The following is a 19,494-nucleotide window of genomic DNA, read 5'->3' as shown; positions in this document are numbered from 1 at the left end:
CCATGCTGGCCTCCTTGCGGTTTCTGGACCACACCAGGCCCACTGCCCCCTCAGGGCTTTTGCACTACTGCTCCCTTCACGGAGATACCTACAGGTCTCAGACCTCTGCTGAAATGCCCTCTCAGCAGAGAGGTTTCCTTGACCATCTTATCTGAGATAATAGCCCATCACCCTCCACATTGCTCTCTATCCTGTTGACCTTGATTTTCTTCTCAGGGTATGTTTTGTGTGGTAGTATTCCTTTGTCTTTTTGTTAATAATGGCTCTCTCCAGGGCGCCTGGGTGGCTCAGTCGGTTGGGCGGCCAACTTCGGCTCAGGTCATGATCTCGCAGTCCGTGAGGTCAAGCCCCGCGTCGGGCTCTGTGCTGACAGCTCAGAGCCTGGAGCCTGTTTCGGATTCTGTGTCTCCCTCTCTCTGACCCTCCCCCGTTCATGCTCTGTCTCCCTCTGTCTCAAAAATAAATAAACGTAAAAAAATAATAATAATAATGGCTCTCTCCACATTAGAAAGTAAGCTGCATATATAAAAGCAGAGAGGGAGGCAAACCATAAAAGATTCTTTTTTTTCTTTTAATTTTTTTAATCTTTATTTTTGAGAGAAAGAGAGACAGAGTGCTAGTGGGGGAGGGGCAGAGACAGAGGGAGACATGGAATCCGAAACAGGCTCCAGGCTCTGAACTGTCAGTACAGAGCCTGATCTGGGGCTCAAACCCATGGACTGTGAGATCATGATCTGAGCCAAAGTCGGATGCTTAACCAACTGAGCCACCCAGGTGCCCCATAAGAGACTCTTAAATACAGAGAACAAACCGAGCGTTGCTGGCGGGGTCTTGGGTGGGGGCAATGGGCTAAAGGGGTGAGAGTTATTAAGGAGGGCAATTGTTGGGATGAGCCCTGGGTGTTATATGTAAGTGATGAGTCACTAAATTTATTCCTGAAATTATTATTACACTTTATGTTAACTAACTTGGATTTAAATTTAGAAGAAGAAGAAGAAGAACAAAGCAAGTTGCATGAGGTCAGGGGCTTTCCTCATCTAGTGGTCAGTGCTGCATCTCTGTGCCAACAGCAGCACCAACACAGAGCAGGCCCTCTCTACTTACTGGATCTAAAAAGATTGCTTGAAGGAATGATAAAGTAAGTGCCTTCCCACTTTAGCGCAACTGTTAGAAACACAGCAACACGCAGTGGCTGTGATAGTTCAGGTGTGCCGGCTGCAAGCTAATGATACAAGGACAAAAGGGAAATGAAGCAAGAAGAGTGAATGCTAAAGTTTGGAGCAGCTTTGCAAACGTGGTTCCTCAAGACCAGCATCTAGACGAGGTCTCTAGACAGCAGAGGTTTACAAGCCTTGCCAGCTAAATTATCCTTCAGTCATGGACTTGTTTGCAGAGGACAACAAGGGATCATACCGATTCCGTTAATCATCCAAAGTAGACTTCAGGGCTAGGGGACAGCTCCACTCTGTAAAGTCATCCAGGGGCTCAGATTCCTTCTGTCTCTTTTGCCGTTCTTGTTTTGCCTTCTTTGGAGTGCTTTCCACACCAGAATCATCAATGCTGTCTCGCCAGTACCACTTCTGCAGGAATATCCTGTAATCAACAAAATTGGGGACAAGCAAACTCCTTTCAAGGAGGTGACACAGTAGTTTTCACACATCACTTTTGATCATAGCCAAACTTGGTTGCATTAATTACCATGTTTAGATACAAGGAAGGTTGGGAAGTGTAGTCTCTGGCTGAGTGACCATACACTCTGCTAAAACTCTGGGTAGAGGGAATCATTCTAGATGGAGGGAACAATGCATACTGGAGACAGTTAATAGTCTCTACTTGAATGGTTAGTTGGACACTACTGGGGCATCCTATTCTGTTTCAGACACTATGCAAGGCACTACAGTGGACACAAAGAGAATTCCTACTTTCAAGGGGTTCCCAGTATGATGTGTGTGACAAGGCAGGTGCACACTGTAACACAAGAGAGCCAGCAAACCCATAAGAGAGGCACAAAGTGCTACCAAAATGGTTCAAAATAGAGAGATTTCCCATCAATTTGGAAAGCTCAGAAATAAAATTACTTTGAGAGACAGGAAGGGAGAATAGGGAGGACATTTTACATAGGGCAAAGGGCCGGAAGGGAGACAGTGGAGGGAATGTCTAAGAAAAGCAAGCCTGATAGTTTGGCTTAGCTACAGCGTAGAGCACAGATCAAGGAAGTATGGAAAGGAAGCTGGGGACTTTGCATTTCTTTTCATTTGGCACAGGAACTGGTGAAGGGTTTTGAATAGGGCAGGGATATAATCAGAGCTGGCTTTCCAAAGACCATCAGTGGATACAGAATAAGTGAGAGTAAGGAGGGATTCAATGTGGGAGACTAGACGGAAGGCCAGTGTGAAAGTCTGAAGAGGGTTTTGTAGTAAGACAACTTCATAGGAAATAAACAAAACACCTCTGAAACCACCCTGGTTAAATATTAGCTGAATTACATGTTATTGACATACATTTATTGAATGCCTTACTATGCTCTAGGCCAGTGGCCTTCAAACTTTTCTGACCATATACAGGAAGCAATCAATTTCTTCCCCCTCAATCCAGTTTCACAAACATATTTCGAAACAAAGGTTTCATAAAATGATACCTTTTTACTAGAGTGGAAAATGCAGTCTGTTGTTTTTCTACTCTTTTTTCTTACTTCTATTCCGAACCACTAAATTTATTTACAGTTTGAGAAAGTTTCTTTAGGCACCATGAGGAAGACAGGAGGAGCTGTCTGAATCTTAACAAAGTTATATTTAAGGAAGGAAAATAGGCACACACATAAAATAAACACAAAACGAGACAGAGAAATCGTAGAGTGTGGGAGCTAGAGCTACCTTATCTTAATATTTCATGTAATTAGTGAGAAAATGAAACTAAAAACCTTCTTTAACAGCAAGTTAGTGCTGCAGACCCAAAACAGGCAGAGCTTCTTGGAAGGTCCAAGTCTCTCTTATGTATTTAATTTTTTTTTAATTTTTTTAATGTTTTTATTTATTTTTGAGACAGAGAGAGACAGAGCATGAGCAAGGGACAGAGAGAGAGAGACACACACAGAATCCAAGGCAGGCTCCAGGCTCTGAGCTGTCAGCACAGCTGACAGCGGGACTTGAACTCACGGACCATGAGATCATGACCTGAGCTGAAGCCAGACGCTTAACCGACTGAGCCACCCAGGCGCCCCTAATTTTTTTTTAATAAATAAAAATAAGATTATAAAAAGTGTGATATATTTTCATTTTAAGCCAATTCAATTTGAATTGCGCAAATGATGCTGTTTAATAAACATACCAAAAATGCCATTCAGAGGTTCTGTTTAAGAGCTAATATTTATTTCAATACTCACAGTTTATTCTCAATGATATGGACCAGCAATGGGACACTGACGTGAAGTTGCGTGCTGGCTTATTTCAGTCTGGTCAGTGGAACTCAGTGGAAATGAATCCTCTCTCATGTGGAGATAATACCAAAATATAAATTTGAAGCTGTTAAGCCCTTCAGGAATAAGCACTAATCAAATGGGTCGCTCTACCCTTATCCCCCAACTTCCATCTCCATCAAGAAAACATGGGGGTGTCGTGATTCCCAATTTTACCCACCATTCAACAATGTGATCAGCTCCTTAAAAGGTTCTGTGCTCTTCTGAGTCACTGTGTTCTTCTTGGATTTTCCATTTTCTGGAACCATCTAACTCCTGAGGCTATGGCTTTGATGTGACTGCCAAAAAAGTACTAACCAAATGCTTTAGGTACCATGCCTTGTTGATCTTTTTACATATGCTCTCACCTTGACTGTTTCCCACTTAGAAAAATATTATAAACTAAACTTTTTAAACTTTACCAGTTAATGATGTCAAAACTTTCCATTAAATAAACCATATTAATGTCTTTCATACTAAACACTCTTTATTGTTTTTAATTTTTAAGGTATTGTTCAATTAAACCATTAATTAAGCTACTCTACCCTTTTCTTTTTTTTAAGTTTTTACTTATTTTGAGAGAGAGAGAGAGAGTGGGGGGGGGGGGGCACCGCGCGTGGGGGAGGGGCAGAGAGTGAGGAGGAGAGAGAAAGAATCCCAAGCAAGCTGTATACTGCCAGCACAGAGGCCGATGTGGGGCTTGCACTCACAAACCAAACCATGAGATCATGACCTGAGCTGAAGTCAAGAGTCGGATGCTTAACCAACAGAGCCACCCAAGTGCCCCTACTCTACCCTTTTTAGAGAGTTTGGAAAAAACTGATCATGATAGTCTGCATTCTTATTTGCCAAATGTAGTAAGAAAATTGGGTATTTTGTGGGATAATTGCGACAGAAATACTGTTATGTTATATTATCTGATTTATTTAGGCTTATAAAGAATTATAAAAATCATGGGACAATCACATTTTGATAGTACAATTTTTGAAGATTACCATATGGTGCTAGTTTTTGTGTAAAATTTTTTAAAAGGGAGAGTTACATATATAGTCTAAGCTGTTAAATGATTTATTGTAAAATAGGTAATTTATCATGTTTCTTCGTAGACACTTCTTTTGTCAGCTTTTTTGTTTAGAAATTTACAGAAACTTTTCGCAAAATATAACAAGCCAAGGTTCTTTACAGTTGTTTTTCGGTACTTGTGGTTTGAACAAAATTCTATTGCATTTCTTAACAACTAAATGAATTCATGAAGAGCACTATGCTTACTGTCTCTCTTCTCCCTTGAAACCCACAGACGTCTTTCTGGAAACGCTTTGACGTACATTCCCAAGGGAGCATTCGCTGGCCTTTATAGTCTTAAAGTTCTGTAAGTAAACAGGCTGTTATTTGCTATATTTCTGATTTTACTGTCAAGTGGATGCTAATTAACTTGTAAAGACTGAATCCCTCTAACAAGCTGTTTAGAACCACAGGATAATTCATTTCAGTTAAAGCCTACCTTCATTGGTACCATAGGACAGTATGATACCAGGCTGGATTTGTGTGTGAAAAAAAAGTTCATCTCTCCTGTTCTACTTTAAGCTCTAAAATTGCCTCTAAGGAAGCAACTTATCAACTCAAACTTTTAAAAGAGTATTTCCCTTTCCTTTTGTGTAATAAAGTTGGGGACAGTCTCTTGAATCGTCTTGATCACCAGGTGAATAAACCCTTACGATGCTTACATAATGAGATCACAGCCTCAAACCATTTGTGAAGCTTGTCTCCTTATAATGCACCGAGTAAGGATCAGCTAAAAAACTACCAAGTTTATGTTCCATTTGTGAATAGACGTGGAAAAGCCTAGTGCCTAATAGATATACTGAGTAGTTATTTAATTGAGAAATGTTAATTCACTAAGACTTGTAAAAGTGGTTTTCTTAGTATGTAATGTGCAATTTCCCAGTTTGTTCATCAGAAAACTCATTATTATTGAGTGCCTCCTTCTTCTAGTGTCCATTGCTTAATTTTCTTTCATTTCTTCTGTGTAGGAAAAAAAAAGACACCTAGGTAGAGAAAATAGGTAATGTAAGTTGAAAGTCATACCAGGAAAATTTTATCTCAGAGACTATCCTGATTTTATTTCCTTTCTTTGAGATAAAAGTTTTAAACTCGAAGAAGACATTTGATACATTTCTCCTTAATGGGAATTGCATTTCATTGACCTGAGGGATCCATAGGCTTTTAGAAAATCAGCTTTATTTAAATTTACTATTTTGTTAAAAATTAAACGTAACAGCAGAACCATCGTTTGGTCTGCTTAGGTGGTTGAGTTCAGTCCTCCTACGCTTAACTTGTTTTTGCTGTTAGGTAGAAATTTTTTTAATGTTTATTTATTTTTTTGAAAGAGAAAGACAGAGCTTGAGTGGGGGAGGGGCAGAGAGACAGAGGGAGACAGAATCTGAAGCAGGCTCCAGGCTCCGAGCTGTCAGAACATAGCCTGACACGGGGCTCAAACCCACGAACCATGAGAGCCTGACCTGACCCAAAGTCGGACGTTTAACCGACTGAGCCACCCAAGTGCCCCCAGGCAGAAATATTTTTAAGTTGCCATACTGCCAAACCCTAATGTGTTCATTCATTGTGTGTGCTAAAATTCTGAGCTGTAGCATCAACTCTTTAATGTACCTATATCTCTATGAACTCATCAGAATATTTGGAACCATTCAAAATGCATCATAAATAAATCAAGTTTAGATAAGACAACTTAGATGATGTGTTTTCGATATTGAGTTATGTACCACAAAGTATTTTGGATACATGTTAAATAAATTATACTAGAATCAATTATTTTAACTCACTTAAAATGTATTTTGGAAGTGCTGAGCGAGAGAGAGAGAGCATGTGTATGCGTGTGTGTGTGTGTGTGTGTGTGTGTGTGTGTGTCATTGAACAAATTATTGCTAAAAATACAAAGATCAATAAGTATGGCCCTTGCCTTTGAAGAGTTTATAATGTAGTGATAGGTTGTGGGATCAAGATAGTGGGACAAAGCCAAACAAACAGGTCTCCTCTGATTCATCTGAAAAAAATGTGTCTAGCGACCTGTGCAGGACACTGCATCCAGAAATTGGAAAGCATTTAGTCCAGCCTGATGGTTCAGATTTGGCTTCCTGCAAGAAATGTTTTTCCAAACAGATGATCCAGGAGCTGAATCTTAGCACACCTGCGAAACAACCATAACGTGATCAACTGAGGGGATAAATGCAGAGACACGGAGGCAGGAAGTACCTGGGGTGAACAGGCGGCTCTAAGAAGATTGGTACTCAAGCATTTGGGAAAAGATGAAAAGTATCTGCAGAAGATTGTGGAGAGATAGAAAGGGTCCTGGTCCCAGGGATCCTGTATGTCATGTCAAAAATGCATGAGCATTGTTATGATCTAGGCATGATGAGAAACCAAGGAAAAGTTATAAGCATGGGAATGGCATTTTCAGACTTTGCAGTGTAGCTAGATCACTGCCCACGTGAAGAGAAATTTAGAGGAGCAAGACTTCTGCCCAGAATTATATTTGCTCTTCCTTTTGCTTTGCTGACTTAAAGACTAATATTCAATGAGCAAATTCAATCATCAAATGTTTTGAAAGTATTTCATTCAGTAGTAGAACAATGGTTCTCAACTGTGGCCATTCTGCTTGCCCCAGAGTGTTGGAAAACCAACGTCATTGGTTTTCTGGATGATTGGCATGTAGCAAACTGTCCTGTAATGTGCTACTCAGCCCAGTGTAAATTGACCAAATTTGAGTCAATAATATATTCATGCATAATAACACTAAAAGGTTTTATAAGAAGTTCTGCATAGGCCTAATAATTTGTACAGGAAAAATTAAATGGAATAAATGTATTCTCGTAAAATCACTGAATAATTCAGTGTATGCATCCTGTCTATTCCAGGTATTGTATGATTTAGTTGAAAACAGTATTAGTGCAGTAGAAGAATTACCTCAACAGCCACAAAACAAATTAAAAATATATAACCGTGAAGGTATAAAACTTCTTCTTAAAAATAATTGCCATTTGGGGCACCTGGGTGGCTCAGTCAGTTAAGTGTCCGACTTCGGCTCAGATCATGATCTCACAGTCCATGGGTTTGGGCCCCGTGTCAGGCTCTGTGCCGACAGCTCAGAGCCTGGAGCCTGCTTCGGATTCTGTGTCTCCCTCTCTCTCTGCCCCTCCCCTGCTTGCTCTCTCTCTCTCTCTCTCTCTCTCTCAAAAATAGAATAAAAAACATAAAAAAAATTTTTTTAATAATAATTGCCATTAAATTAGCAGAGAAATATGAAACATAAGGTTCCGTTGAATTTCATTAACAAAGTTTGCTTTGTAAAGATTTTGTATTATAGCCTTAAAATTTTTTGGAGAACAGTCATAAAAATCTGTTATGACAATTGTGTAATATATATATTTATTTGGGTGGCCTGTTGCTTTTCTAATCTTGCTCTTCCATTATCCAGCAGGGTCTGCTACCCGACTTCTATGAAGGCAATACTGTGATTTTTTTTTTTTTTTTTCCAATTTGGCCTCAATTCTCTGTTGCCATTAGGCTCTCCAGTACTGGAGAATGAAGGCTTGCCTCAGCATGTGATGGAGCTTTGAGATAGGATAAATGTGCTTTGTGATATTTCAACCTTATCTTGTCCTAAAAGAGAATTATTTTTACACTATTCTCCTCTACAAGGAACAGGCATTTGTGAAAATGTCATGCTCATTTGTGAGAGTCTAACACTTCCTAATTTTCTCCCCTACAACATCTATCATTTATCTTAGCATGTTATCCTTATTTTAATAAAGGTTGTTTCCTTCTTTCCCATATAAGCATAGTCTGTTATGTATCTTAAGAATTCTAGTTCTTATTCTAGTATCCATGTAGAACTCTAATCTCACTTCATGGTTCTTGTACAAAACAGCTTCTGGTCATGCTGTTTCTCTCACACCCAACTTTATTCATTAAAAGTAGAGCCAAACATGAAGGAAGCAATCAGTAAAACTAAAAGGCAACCAACAGAATGGGAGAAGATATTTGCAACTGACATATCAGATAAAGGGTTAGTATCCAAAATCTATAAAGAACTTACCAAACTCAATACCGAAAATAATAATAATAATAATAATCCAGTGAAGAAATGGGCAAAAGACACGAATAGACACGTCTCCAAAGACGACATCCAGATGGCCAACTGACACATGAAAAAATGCTCAACATCAGTCATCATCAGGGAAATACAAATCAAAACCACAATGAGATACCACCTCATACCAGTCAGAATGGCTAAAATTAACAACTGAGGCAACAACAGATGTTGGCAAGAATGCGGAGAAAGAGGAACCCTCTTGCACTGCTGGTGGGAATGCAAACTGGTGCAGCCACTCTGGAAAACAGTATGGAGATTCCTCAAAAAATTAAAAATAGAACTAGCCTACGACCCAGCAATTGCACTACTAGATATTTATCCACAGGATACAGGTGTGCTGTTTCGAAGGGGCACATACACCCCAATGTTTATAGCAGCGCTATCGACAATAGCCAAAGTATGGAAAGAGCCCAAATGTCCATTGATGGATGAATGGATAAAAAAATGTGGTATGTATATACAATGGAGTGTTACTCGACAATCAAAAAGAATGAAATCTTGCCATTTGCAACAACATGGATAGAACTGGAGAGTATTGTGCTAAGCAAAATTAGTCAGAGAAAGACAAATATCATATGGCTTCACTCATATGTGGAATTTAAGATACAAAACAGATGAACATAAGGGAAGGGAAGCAAAAATAATATAAAAACAGGGAGGGGGACAAAACATAAGAGACTCTTAAATATAGAGAACAAACTGAGGGTTACTGGAGGGGTTGTGGGTAGCGGGGGGATGGGCTAAATGGGCAAGGGACACTAAGAAAGACACTTGTTGAGATGAGCACTGGGTGTTGTATGTAGGGCGTGAACCACCGGATTCTACTGAAATCATTATTGCACTATATGCTAACTAACTTGGATGTAAGTTTTAAAAAAAATTTTTTTTAAGTTTGTATTTTAAAAAATAGAGCCCAACATCTGACTCGTTCATAAAGATGTCTCCTATCTGAGCATCATTTATATAATGATACATGTATCACTTTATTATAAATTTTTTTTATTTCTCCTTTATAATATAGTTAGGGCAGTACATTCTTTTGGTTTTTTTCTTTGAAGTGATGTGTGTAAATAGGCTATATTTTTATGAATTTTATCTAAATATAATAGATGGGGCATTATAAATATTTAGTATTAAAGGGAGAATTGAGTCTGGTCATGTTGAGACCACAGTGCTAGGGGTAAAAGCTGAATAAGCCTGCTTCTTTCTTCATGGCAACTCTTCCAAATGTTTTATAAAACCCAAAAGTCACTGAAAGAAAGAGATAACTGATTATTGTATAGCATGGTAAGAAAGGTAGTGTAAAAGTTATGTTCATCTGGGTCCCTGATCAGCATAGAGAGGGTAAGGAGGGCATTTGATTAAAAAAAGAGAAAGATAATAGTAAGCCAATCCATTAAGAAAATGAAGATAGTGGTGCAACTGGGTGGCTCAGTTGGTAAAGCCTCCGACTTGGGCTCAGGTCATGATCTCACAGTTTATGAGTTCGAGCCCCACATTGGGCTCTGTGCTGACAGCTCAGAGCCTGGATCCTGCTTCGGATTCTGTGTCTCCCTCTCTCTCTGCTCTTCTCCCACTTATGCTCTGTCTCTATCTCCTTCAAAAATAAATAAACATTAAAAATTTAAAAAGAAAGAAAGAAAGAAAATGAAGATGGCAACAGCCCTCCTTAGCTAGGACTCTTTTATATCTGAAATCTTACTACCGTTAACTCTGGAAGATCACTAGTATTTAAGATTATCTCTATAAATACTGGCTTCATAGAAAAATAAGTTATTGGTTCTATATTGTAAAACACCCAGTCCAGTGGAATTCTGAACCAGGCTTTCTTCAGCAAAGGTTCATTTTCTCCTGTCGACCGTTCAGTCAAGGGACAGCTCATCCTCCCGCCACCCAGTACCAGAACCAAAGCCATGGAGGTGATGGGTAAAACTAACCATGGAAAAGTCACGATTAGCCAAAATTCTCTGCTTCCCACATAGGCTTACAACAGAGTCTCGACAGTTACTTTGTACCTACCTAAACACAGGACAATTAGGCAGAAGGAATACCTAAGGATCAAGCCATCGACTGTGATGAAGTTCCCCTGTAACATATGATTTCATCTCCCTCTGCTTCACTGTACCTGTTCTCCCGTAGCCCTGTTGGCAGAAAAGAAAACGAAATAAAGTACTGTTAAGAAGCGTGGGATGCTGTATGAAATACTTTACATTTTAAAACTTCAATATTTTAAGACTTCAATAATTTCAACATATTTAAATTTTTAATAAATGTTTAAAATAAAAGCATTTTCAAACTTGTAATATTTTAAAATCAGGGAAAGAAATTAAGAAAATACTGGGGCACCTGGGTGGCTCAGTCAGTTAAGCGTCAGACTTCAGCTCAGGTCTTTATCCCGTGGCTGGTGAGTTCAAGCCCCGCCTTGGGTTCTGTCCCGACAGCTCAGAGCCTGGAGCCTGATTCTGCATCTCCTTCTCTTTGCCCCTCCCTCACTTGTGCTCACGCGTGCTCTCTCTCTCTCTCTCTCTCTCAAAAATAAATAAACATTAAAAAAATTAATTAAAAGAAATATGCAGCCATTCTTTGTCTCTAGAGAAAGTGGAAAATTTTCTTTTCTCACCCATATGTGAATGATAAAAACGAAGCCAAAAGTGCCTAAACCCATATTCAGTTCATGGTGCTTTCTGCTTCTATTGGATGCACAGAATAAAGAAGTATTTGCAAAAGAAATCAGCAGCTATGTTGTGAATGCTTTCTGTTTTAATTGCACTCCAAAGTGCTGTAAACCCTTTCATTATTTTGTCTCCCACTAGGATATCTTAAACAAAAACAGAATTTTCTAATTAACTTACTGGAGACTTGTGGAGATAACTTGTGCTCGTTTTGTCATTTAAAAGTAATTAAACAGAAGTTCTTTAGGGAGAGATCAGGACTTAAGTGATTTCTAAATTATATTTTTGGTATTTTACTTGTAGAAGTAGTTCAAAAATTAAATTGCTGGGAGGTAGTTCAGGAGTAGCTTTAAAATTTATCATTAGCAAAGTTCATATAAGTTCTGTTTTCTGAAACCAGTTATATAAAACTTTGGAGAAAGTTTGCCACTGTTTAATGGAGGAAAACCATCTGAGTATCTCTTATCCTCTACTCCAATTTTCCAGTTGTTTTAGGAAGACCACATTTTAATAGTTTCACTCTTTGGTTAGAAAGCATAGGACTATTCAATACTTTATAGAGTAATATATCACCTACAGAGTTTAGACATCAATGAAGTCTATTATCTGAATCTTACCATCATTCACATTTATCACTCAATTAGTGAGTGACTTAGAAAACATTTCTGTGAAGGTAAAATTCTATAATATATTAAAACTACTTGGAAAAGTATAAAATAATATAGAAATGTAAAATTTTAATACTCAAGTAAATTATGTAAAATATGGAATTCAAGCTATAATTTTACCAATTCCTTAATAGATAAGTGAAATGTGAGATCTTCCTAAAACTTGACTTTTCTCATAAGGAACAATGGGGCACCTGGGTGGCTCAGTTCGTTGAGTGTCTGACTCTTGATTTCCGCTCCAGTCATGATCTGATGAACCATGAGATCAAGCACCACTTTGGGCTCTGCACTGTCAGCCTGCTTAGAATTAATTCTCTCCTTCTCTCTCTCTGTGCCCCTCCCCTGGTTGAGCTCTCTCTCTCTCTCTCGCTCTCTCTCAAAATAAATAAATAAACTTAAAAAAAAAGGAACCAATACATTTGACACTCTTGATTTATGAAATGTTAGTTGAATTCAAGTTTAATAATGAAATTACTTCAGTAAAACTATTAGGATACAAGTGACATAATTATATTCCTTAGTAAACAGAATCTCAGCCATGATAAAAGTGTTAAGTTTTATGACCTCTAAAGTATTTTCGTGTCTTATTTGTATACACACTCATATTTGTACATATGAAAGTATTACAAATACCTTCATATTTTTAATCCTCGAACACCTTATCTACCAGATGATATTATTCTATTCTCATTATACATGTAAATGACAAATGGTCAGGGAGAGTAGATGGTTTGCTCTCAGAGACTTAAAACATAGGCCTTATCAAGGGTACCTGGGTGGCTCAGTCAGTGGGTGTCTGACTTCAGCTCAGGTCATGATCTCACAGCTGGTGGGTTCGAGCCCCACATCGGGCTCTGTGCTAACAGCTCAGAGCCTGGAGCCTGCTTCAGATTCTGTGTCTCTGTCTCTCTCTGCCCCTTTCCTGCTAGCGCTCTGTCTGTGTCTCTCTCTCAGAAATAAGTAAACATTAAAAAAAATTTTTTTTTAACTTAAGACTTCTCTCCAAGCTCATTGCAGGCTCAAGTTGTGAAAATATTCCAGTGGAAGCAATTTAGGATAGCACAGGCGTGTGCGTGAGTGTGTGCTGCCTTACTGTGCAGCACCAGTGTCACCTGGAAGTTTGCTAGAAACGCAGGTTCTCTGGCTCCTACCCAGACCTACGGAACCAGAAACTTTGAGGGTGGGGCCCAGCAGGCTGTGCTTTAACAAGCCTTCCAATGGATTCTGATGAACCCTGAAGTCTGAGAACCACTGGCGCGGATTTTTTTCCCCCATTTTATTTTCTGGTTAATTAAAATGTCACATCCAGTACAATCCCACTATATTGTTAGCTTTGAGAAGGAGTCTATCAATTCATACAAAAAGAGTCAGCCTTCATTGAACGCTTACCACGCAGCAGGTATTGTTCTGTGTACCTTCACCCATCGGATCATAACAGTAAGCCCTGGGGGTGGGCAGTATCACTGGTCACCAAGAAGTTGAGAACTTGGACGATTTCCCTGAGGCCACACTGCTAGGGGCAGGGAAGGGGTAGACAGATTGGAGAACCCATACTCTTACCCATACCTTAATCATGCCATATACCGTACAACCTGAGAACTTGTACATTCACCAAATACGCCTCAAGGTAATGCTGCAAGGTGTCGTAGAAAGTGCATCGAGTCTGGAGTTAGACACACCTAGGGTTGGGTCCCCAGCCAGTCATCTAATGGAAAGAAACTTCCATTGTGGAGGTGAAGGAACCAGACAAACTGTTTCAGAGATCCAGATATAGGTTTGTGACCTAATAAGTGGAGGCATTTCTGTAAAATGGCTGCTTTCTTAAAATTAGGTCTTCTGCCTTTGGCTTACGTAGACCACGGAATACTGGGAGAACGGATGCAAAATTATTGCCTTATAAATATTTATGAATAAAATAGCAAAATATGAGGAATCTAATGGGAATTTTTTTCCATGCTATTTCCCTACTAACAATGATAGATATTTGTTTCTTTGTTGCCAGCTGCTTCTGTTCTGTAGTCATGTTCTGAAAAGAACACTTGAACCCAGGCAAGCAAAAGCTCAATACTTCACAAAAAGAATTTAATTTATATTAAAATATGGCTACACAAGAAAGAAGATCTTGAATAGCTTCCTGCTCTATCCATATTTCCATTTTGTCTAATTTATACAGTCCTCGGAGTGGTCCTTTAAAAACATAAATAAAACAAGTGTTGGTGAGGAAATGGAGAAAAAGGAACCCTCTTGCACTGTTGGTGGGAATGCCAACAGTATAGCCACCATGGAAAACAGTATGGAGGTTCCTCAGAAAATTACAAATAGAACTACCATGTGATCCAATAATTTCATTATGAGTATTTACCCAAAGATAACAAAAATACTAATTCAAAAAGATACACGCACCCCTGTGTTTATTGCAGCATTAGATACAATAGCCAAATTATGGGAGCAACCTAAGTATTCATCAATAGAGAAGTGGATAAAGGGTGCATGCGTGCGTGCATGCGTGTGTGTGTGTGTGAATATTATGCAGCCATGAAAAGGATGAGATCTGCCATTTGAGACCATATGGATAGACTTAGAGAGTATTATCTAAGTGAAATAAATAAGACTCGGAAAGACAAATACCATGATTCTACTCCTAAGTGGAATCTCAAAAAAGTGAATAAACAACAAAAAAAAAACAAAAAAAATACAGATTCAGACCTATAAATACAGAAGACAAACTGATGTCATTTCCCTATAAACCCTTCAACAAGAGTTTCTTATCACACTTAAAATAAAGCCTCATTGTGGCCTGCAAGTCCTCCATGAGACAGCTTCAGTCTCTCCCAACCTCTTGCTCTCACTCGCTCCTCCTCACAAGTGATCCTTTGCTACTCCTTGAACAAATCAAGCAAGCTCTGGCCTCAGGGCCTTTGCACTTACTCCTCCCTCTTCTCAGAAACTCTTCCCAGATGTTCACAGGATTTGCTCCATGACTCCGTTCTGGTCTCCGCTCAAGTATCAACTCCTAAGAAAGATCTTCCCTGACCACCTTTAAAATAAAAATCTCAACCCTTGTATCCATCTATCCCAAATCCATATTTTGTTTTTTATTCATAGTACCTACCATTTGCCTGATGGTATATACTCACCCATTAATTTTTAATTATCTTTCATTCCACATAGGAATTCAAGCTCCCCAAGGGCCAAGGCTTTGTCTGATGCTCTACTGTTTCCCTGACACTTACAACAGAGCCTGGCAGTGCTGTGGCCAGTTATTATTGATTACTGTTAACTTTCTTTAACATTTTTCTTCATTTGTTTTCATGTGCAGTATGCTGCAGAATAATCACCTAAGACAGGTACCGGCGGGAGCACTGCAGAATTTGCGAAGCCTTCAGTCCCTGTAAGTACAGTTAAAATTGCAAAATGTTCTCAGGACCAATATGGGAAGGAGCAATGAAATGTCCAAATAACCATTTTTATCAACTCCTTGGTTGGGGACCCTAGCTAAATAAGTTGTGAGTGAATGAGGTGGGGGGGACCAGTGTTGGAGTTCAGATTTTCAGATCAGACACTCAATCATAGCACCTGCAGTGAAAAGCCTCTTATATATGCTGGTATCACAGGACAGAATCTTGCGGATCCAGGATCTTGTCCTGCATTCTCCTGTAGTATTTTGTTCCTGAGTTCAAATCAGAAATAATGCTTTCTCCCCGTGTCTAGAAAAATCTAGATAAGATTGGCATCTTCAATTTATTCCATTTCTAGATGATCTGAGCTGACTTGTAATGAAACTTTTGCTGAGTCAAGGGAAGGAAAAATAAGATGAAAACAGAGAGAGAAGCAAGCCATACAAGACTCTTAAATACAGAGAACAAACTGAGGGTTGCTGGAGGGGAGGAGGGGCTAAATGGGTGATGAGCATTAAGGAAGGCAGTTGTTAGGATGAGCACTGGGTGTTATATGTAAGCAATGAATCACTGGGTTCTACTCCTGAAACCAAGACTACACTGTATGTTAACTAACTTGAATTTAAATGAATTTTTAAAATGACTTAATCTTTAAGGTTCTGTATATACATCAGGGGTCCTCAAATCAGTGAGCTAAGATCTTATGGTATATCTTAAAGTCTCACTGCACAGCTTCCCCATCACCACACCCAAACATACAAACATACTCACAAACAATCCCACTGACACACAGACACATACAGACACATGAACATACACAGCACTGGGGTTATTGTTCCTTATTCTGAATTTTCTATCAGGAGTTTCTACTCTTCATTGACTTAGAATCTCTGAATAAGTAAAAATTAGTTATTTCCCACAAAAAGAACTTTCACACCAGCTGGATGTTTTAGAGCTTGTGTTGTAAGCAAGTGTTTACAGTGACTGTTTGGCAAGACTGTGCCGTGAGTAGGTGGTCAGTAAATCTTCATCTCCTGAGAATGTGTAAGTGCTCGCAATATATCGCATGATTTCCAATATATGCATGTGTAATATGTGCTTCTATCTTACTTACACTGAAAGTCCTCATCTGTCAAACAAAATACTGGTTTCTGGTCTGGAATGATGAGGGAGATGCATTTAAAAAGCAGGTAAATATTGCAGACTCTAGTTGAAAAGTATCTTAAAGAATCCATCAGTTAATAGTTACATAGCATTTGCTTAATGCCTTTTACTGAGGTGATACAAGAGGAGGAGAAACACGAGATTGAAGATGATACTTTCCTCCTTTGATCTTTTTTTGTTGTGGCTGTTCTTTTAATGAAAGCAAATCTGTGCTTGAGACCATTTTAAGCTTTGTAGTCCAGTCAAACAAAGTGACTTCCTAGGTTTTCACGAGCCTATAGATAAACAAGCCCACAAGGGCCCCTTTGTGGCATGGCGATAGGTCTGTTGCATTTTCAGGGGCTCCTTAATGACATCACAGTATCACTCCTCCTTTGTTGCACGAGCATTTTCCTGAAGGAAAGAAGCAGTCAGAAGGCAAAACACTCTCAAGTTGGGTTGTCTGCGTCAGGGCACGGGGTCTAGTGGCCGCATTGAGAAGCGAGATAATAGCAGTAGCCAATGGGAACTTTAAACAGCTGTGAGGCAGGCAGAAGATAGAAGGATAAGAGTCGGTAACCAAAAGCCCCTATCAGCTGAAAGAAGATCACAAACAGAACACCCAGCAAAGTGAACTCTTTGAGAAAGAGAAAACCATGAATCTTTTGTTCACTTGAACTGGGCGGTGCCTCCCTGATAAAGGTGTTCAGATTTGGTTTCTTACCGTCTGGAGATTCACTGTTCACCAGGTGTCTCTTGCCTTATGGTTTCTGATTCACAAAGACAATTGTGTTTGAAACCTTATAAGTATGTGTTCCCTGTGAAAAAGCCAAGGGTTAACTTTCTAGTATGATGTTTATCGCATCCAGATAGATACTCGGCCCCCGGTGCATGCTGAATTTTATCGGCTGACTGTGTAATGTTTGTCCAGCGGTCCCTTTGCCCGGAGCGCAGACAGGCCCGTGTGAGGCGCTGAATGTTGGCACTGTGTGCTACCGCGCCACATTTTCTCATGGTTTTTTGTGCTGCTTTGATACAAGAGTTAAGATTGGACAAAAAGTGTTATAAACATAGACTCTAACCACCAACCGCACAGACACTGTATTGTACCAGCTGAAGGAGCCCCTACGGGGTGCGTGGGTTTGGGCCACAGTGAACCCTTGTAAAGTTTTGCCGTCGTCCCAGACTGGAGATGTTTAATGGTACTTCTCCCGCTTCCTTCATGCGGTTCCAAAAATGAAACCATCAGGTTTTGTTTTGTTTTTTAAATGTTTATTTATTTTTGAGAGAGTGCGTGCGTGCAAGTGGGGGAGGGGCAGAAAGAAAGGGGGACAGAGGATCCGAAGCAGGCTCTGTGCTCACAGCAGAAAGCCTGACACGGGGCTCAAACCCACAAACTCTGAGATCGTGACCTGAGCCAAAGTCAGAAGTTTAACTGAGCCACCCAGGCGCCCCAAAAGCATCAGTTTTGAGACTAGTGATCATTACATGATTGCATTACATGAATGCATTACATGAATGCAAACATGTATTCCTCTTCCGGTCTCCATTCATTGTCCATGCTTTCAGGCCACTTCTGTATCAGTACAAGTAACAAAGAGGATGAGACCTGCCTCATCGTCCATGCTGCCCACACCTGGGAGGCTTCCACTCCGTCGCTTGGCTTTTCTTGCACTATAGTCAACTTTTAGACTATCACTCGGCCCTTTTTCTAATGTTTCCTCTTTTTTTCTGTCCCTGGAATTCACTGTTTCTCTTCACTTTGTTATTTTCCTTGTCTTACACATTCGCTCTCTAAGCTGCACTCCAACCTCCACAGGAGCTGTGAGTGCATCACCGCCCTACATGCCTGGCCTTGTAATCTCCAAAGGGGATTTCTCAACCCTGGCTGCAAAGAAGAATCATCTGGACAGGCCCAAAGCCCAAGGCTGCACTCTCTGAGTGTTTTCTAACTGGTTCCATTATACCGTTAAGTGCTTCTTAACCGAACGTTGGGAAAACTCGTGTCAGGCAGCACTTCTTCAGATGTTCTGCAAATATTCCCCTGAGCTATTTTCAAACCTGAAATAATCACATAATCCATACTTTGCATTCCAGTGTGAACTAAAAAGGTACTCGGAATATGAAATAAAAGTCTGGGATTGCATTGTTTGTGTTTAATTGAAACAGCTCATACATACCTGCCTATTAAGTCTATTGACGATCTGGGGCAGATAAAGACAGGAGGCCACATGCTGTGTGGGTAGCACACCCTACTATCCGAATGTGTTTGTCACGGCACCAACACCTCCCAGATATACAGGACAGGATGTTGGGCCTCATCTCTGACTTGATCAAAAACTTCATTTCAACAAAATCCTCTGGGGATTTGTATGGCCAACACATTTGAGAAATTAAATGTTTTATTGTGCTATGACACAGACAAGTGGTCTACCAACCAAGTGGCTGATAAGTACTGAAATAGATCCAGTATACTTTGCCCCACCATATAGACTTGGCTTCATTGAATATAGTTTAAGAAACTTGATACATTAAAATTGGTCACATTGCTGTGAGGAAGCAACAAATTGTACTCACATTTCAAGAGATGTAATTTTCATTTATTTTACAAAAACAAAAGATATTTGGCCTTGTTCATAATGAAAACACATAGGTACGTTTGTGTTCTTTTAACTCTCTCCTGATGTTTACAAATTGCTTGTCTAAAGAATAAGAGGTCAAGCCCATGTGCCAGACCCCAATAGCCCAGAGCCTGCCCCTGTACAATGTGTACGTTTGCTTCTGACATGGTAATGACTGCCCAGACACCAGTTGGATTTTTTGTAATGTAATCAAATATAACTTAATTTCCTTTCTGTTTTTTTGGAAGGGAATAGAAAATGTAATCAGAATTCACAATGAGTTGTATTTCACCAAGAAACTTTTGGCATTATAGACATTTGAGGACTAGGTTCAGATTACAATGATTTGATGGAAACTCAAAACTTAA

General features: G+C 39.6%; 1 protein-coding gene across 3 annotated transcripts in view; it reads left to right on the top strand.

The window, feature by feature from the left end:
* Positions 1-19,494, top strand: part of LGR5 (leucine rich repeat containing G protein-coupled receptor 5) — a 130,569-nt gene that overhangs the window by 70,039 nt on the left and 41,036 nt on the right. For 2 of the 3 annotated variants that reach the window (XM_040491423.1, XM_040491421.1), the window contains exons 3-4: positions 4,752-4,823; positions 15,284-15,355. In XM_040491423.1, coding sequence (XP_040347357.1) covers positions 4,752-4,823; positions 15,284-15,355 — 144 coding nt within the window. The remainder of the gene's footprint in view (positions 1-4,751; positions 4,824-15,283; positions 15,356-19,494) is intronic. The other variant, XM_040491422.1, reaches the window with a different exon arrangement.

This window comes from Herpailurus yagouaroundi, unplaced genomic scaffold (genome assembly GCF_014898765.1).
Source record: "Herpailurus yagouaroundi ecotype Mexico unplaced genomic scaffold, PumYag 182, whole genome shotgun sequence".
Lineage (NCBI taxonomy): Eukaryota > Metazoa > Chordata > Mammalia > Carnivora > Felidae > Herpailurus > Herpailurus yagouaroundi.
Note: the sequence above shows the minus strand (reverse complement) of the source record. Positions and strands in the feature narration are given on the sequence as shown.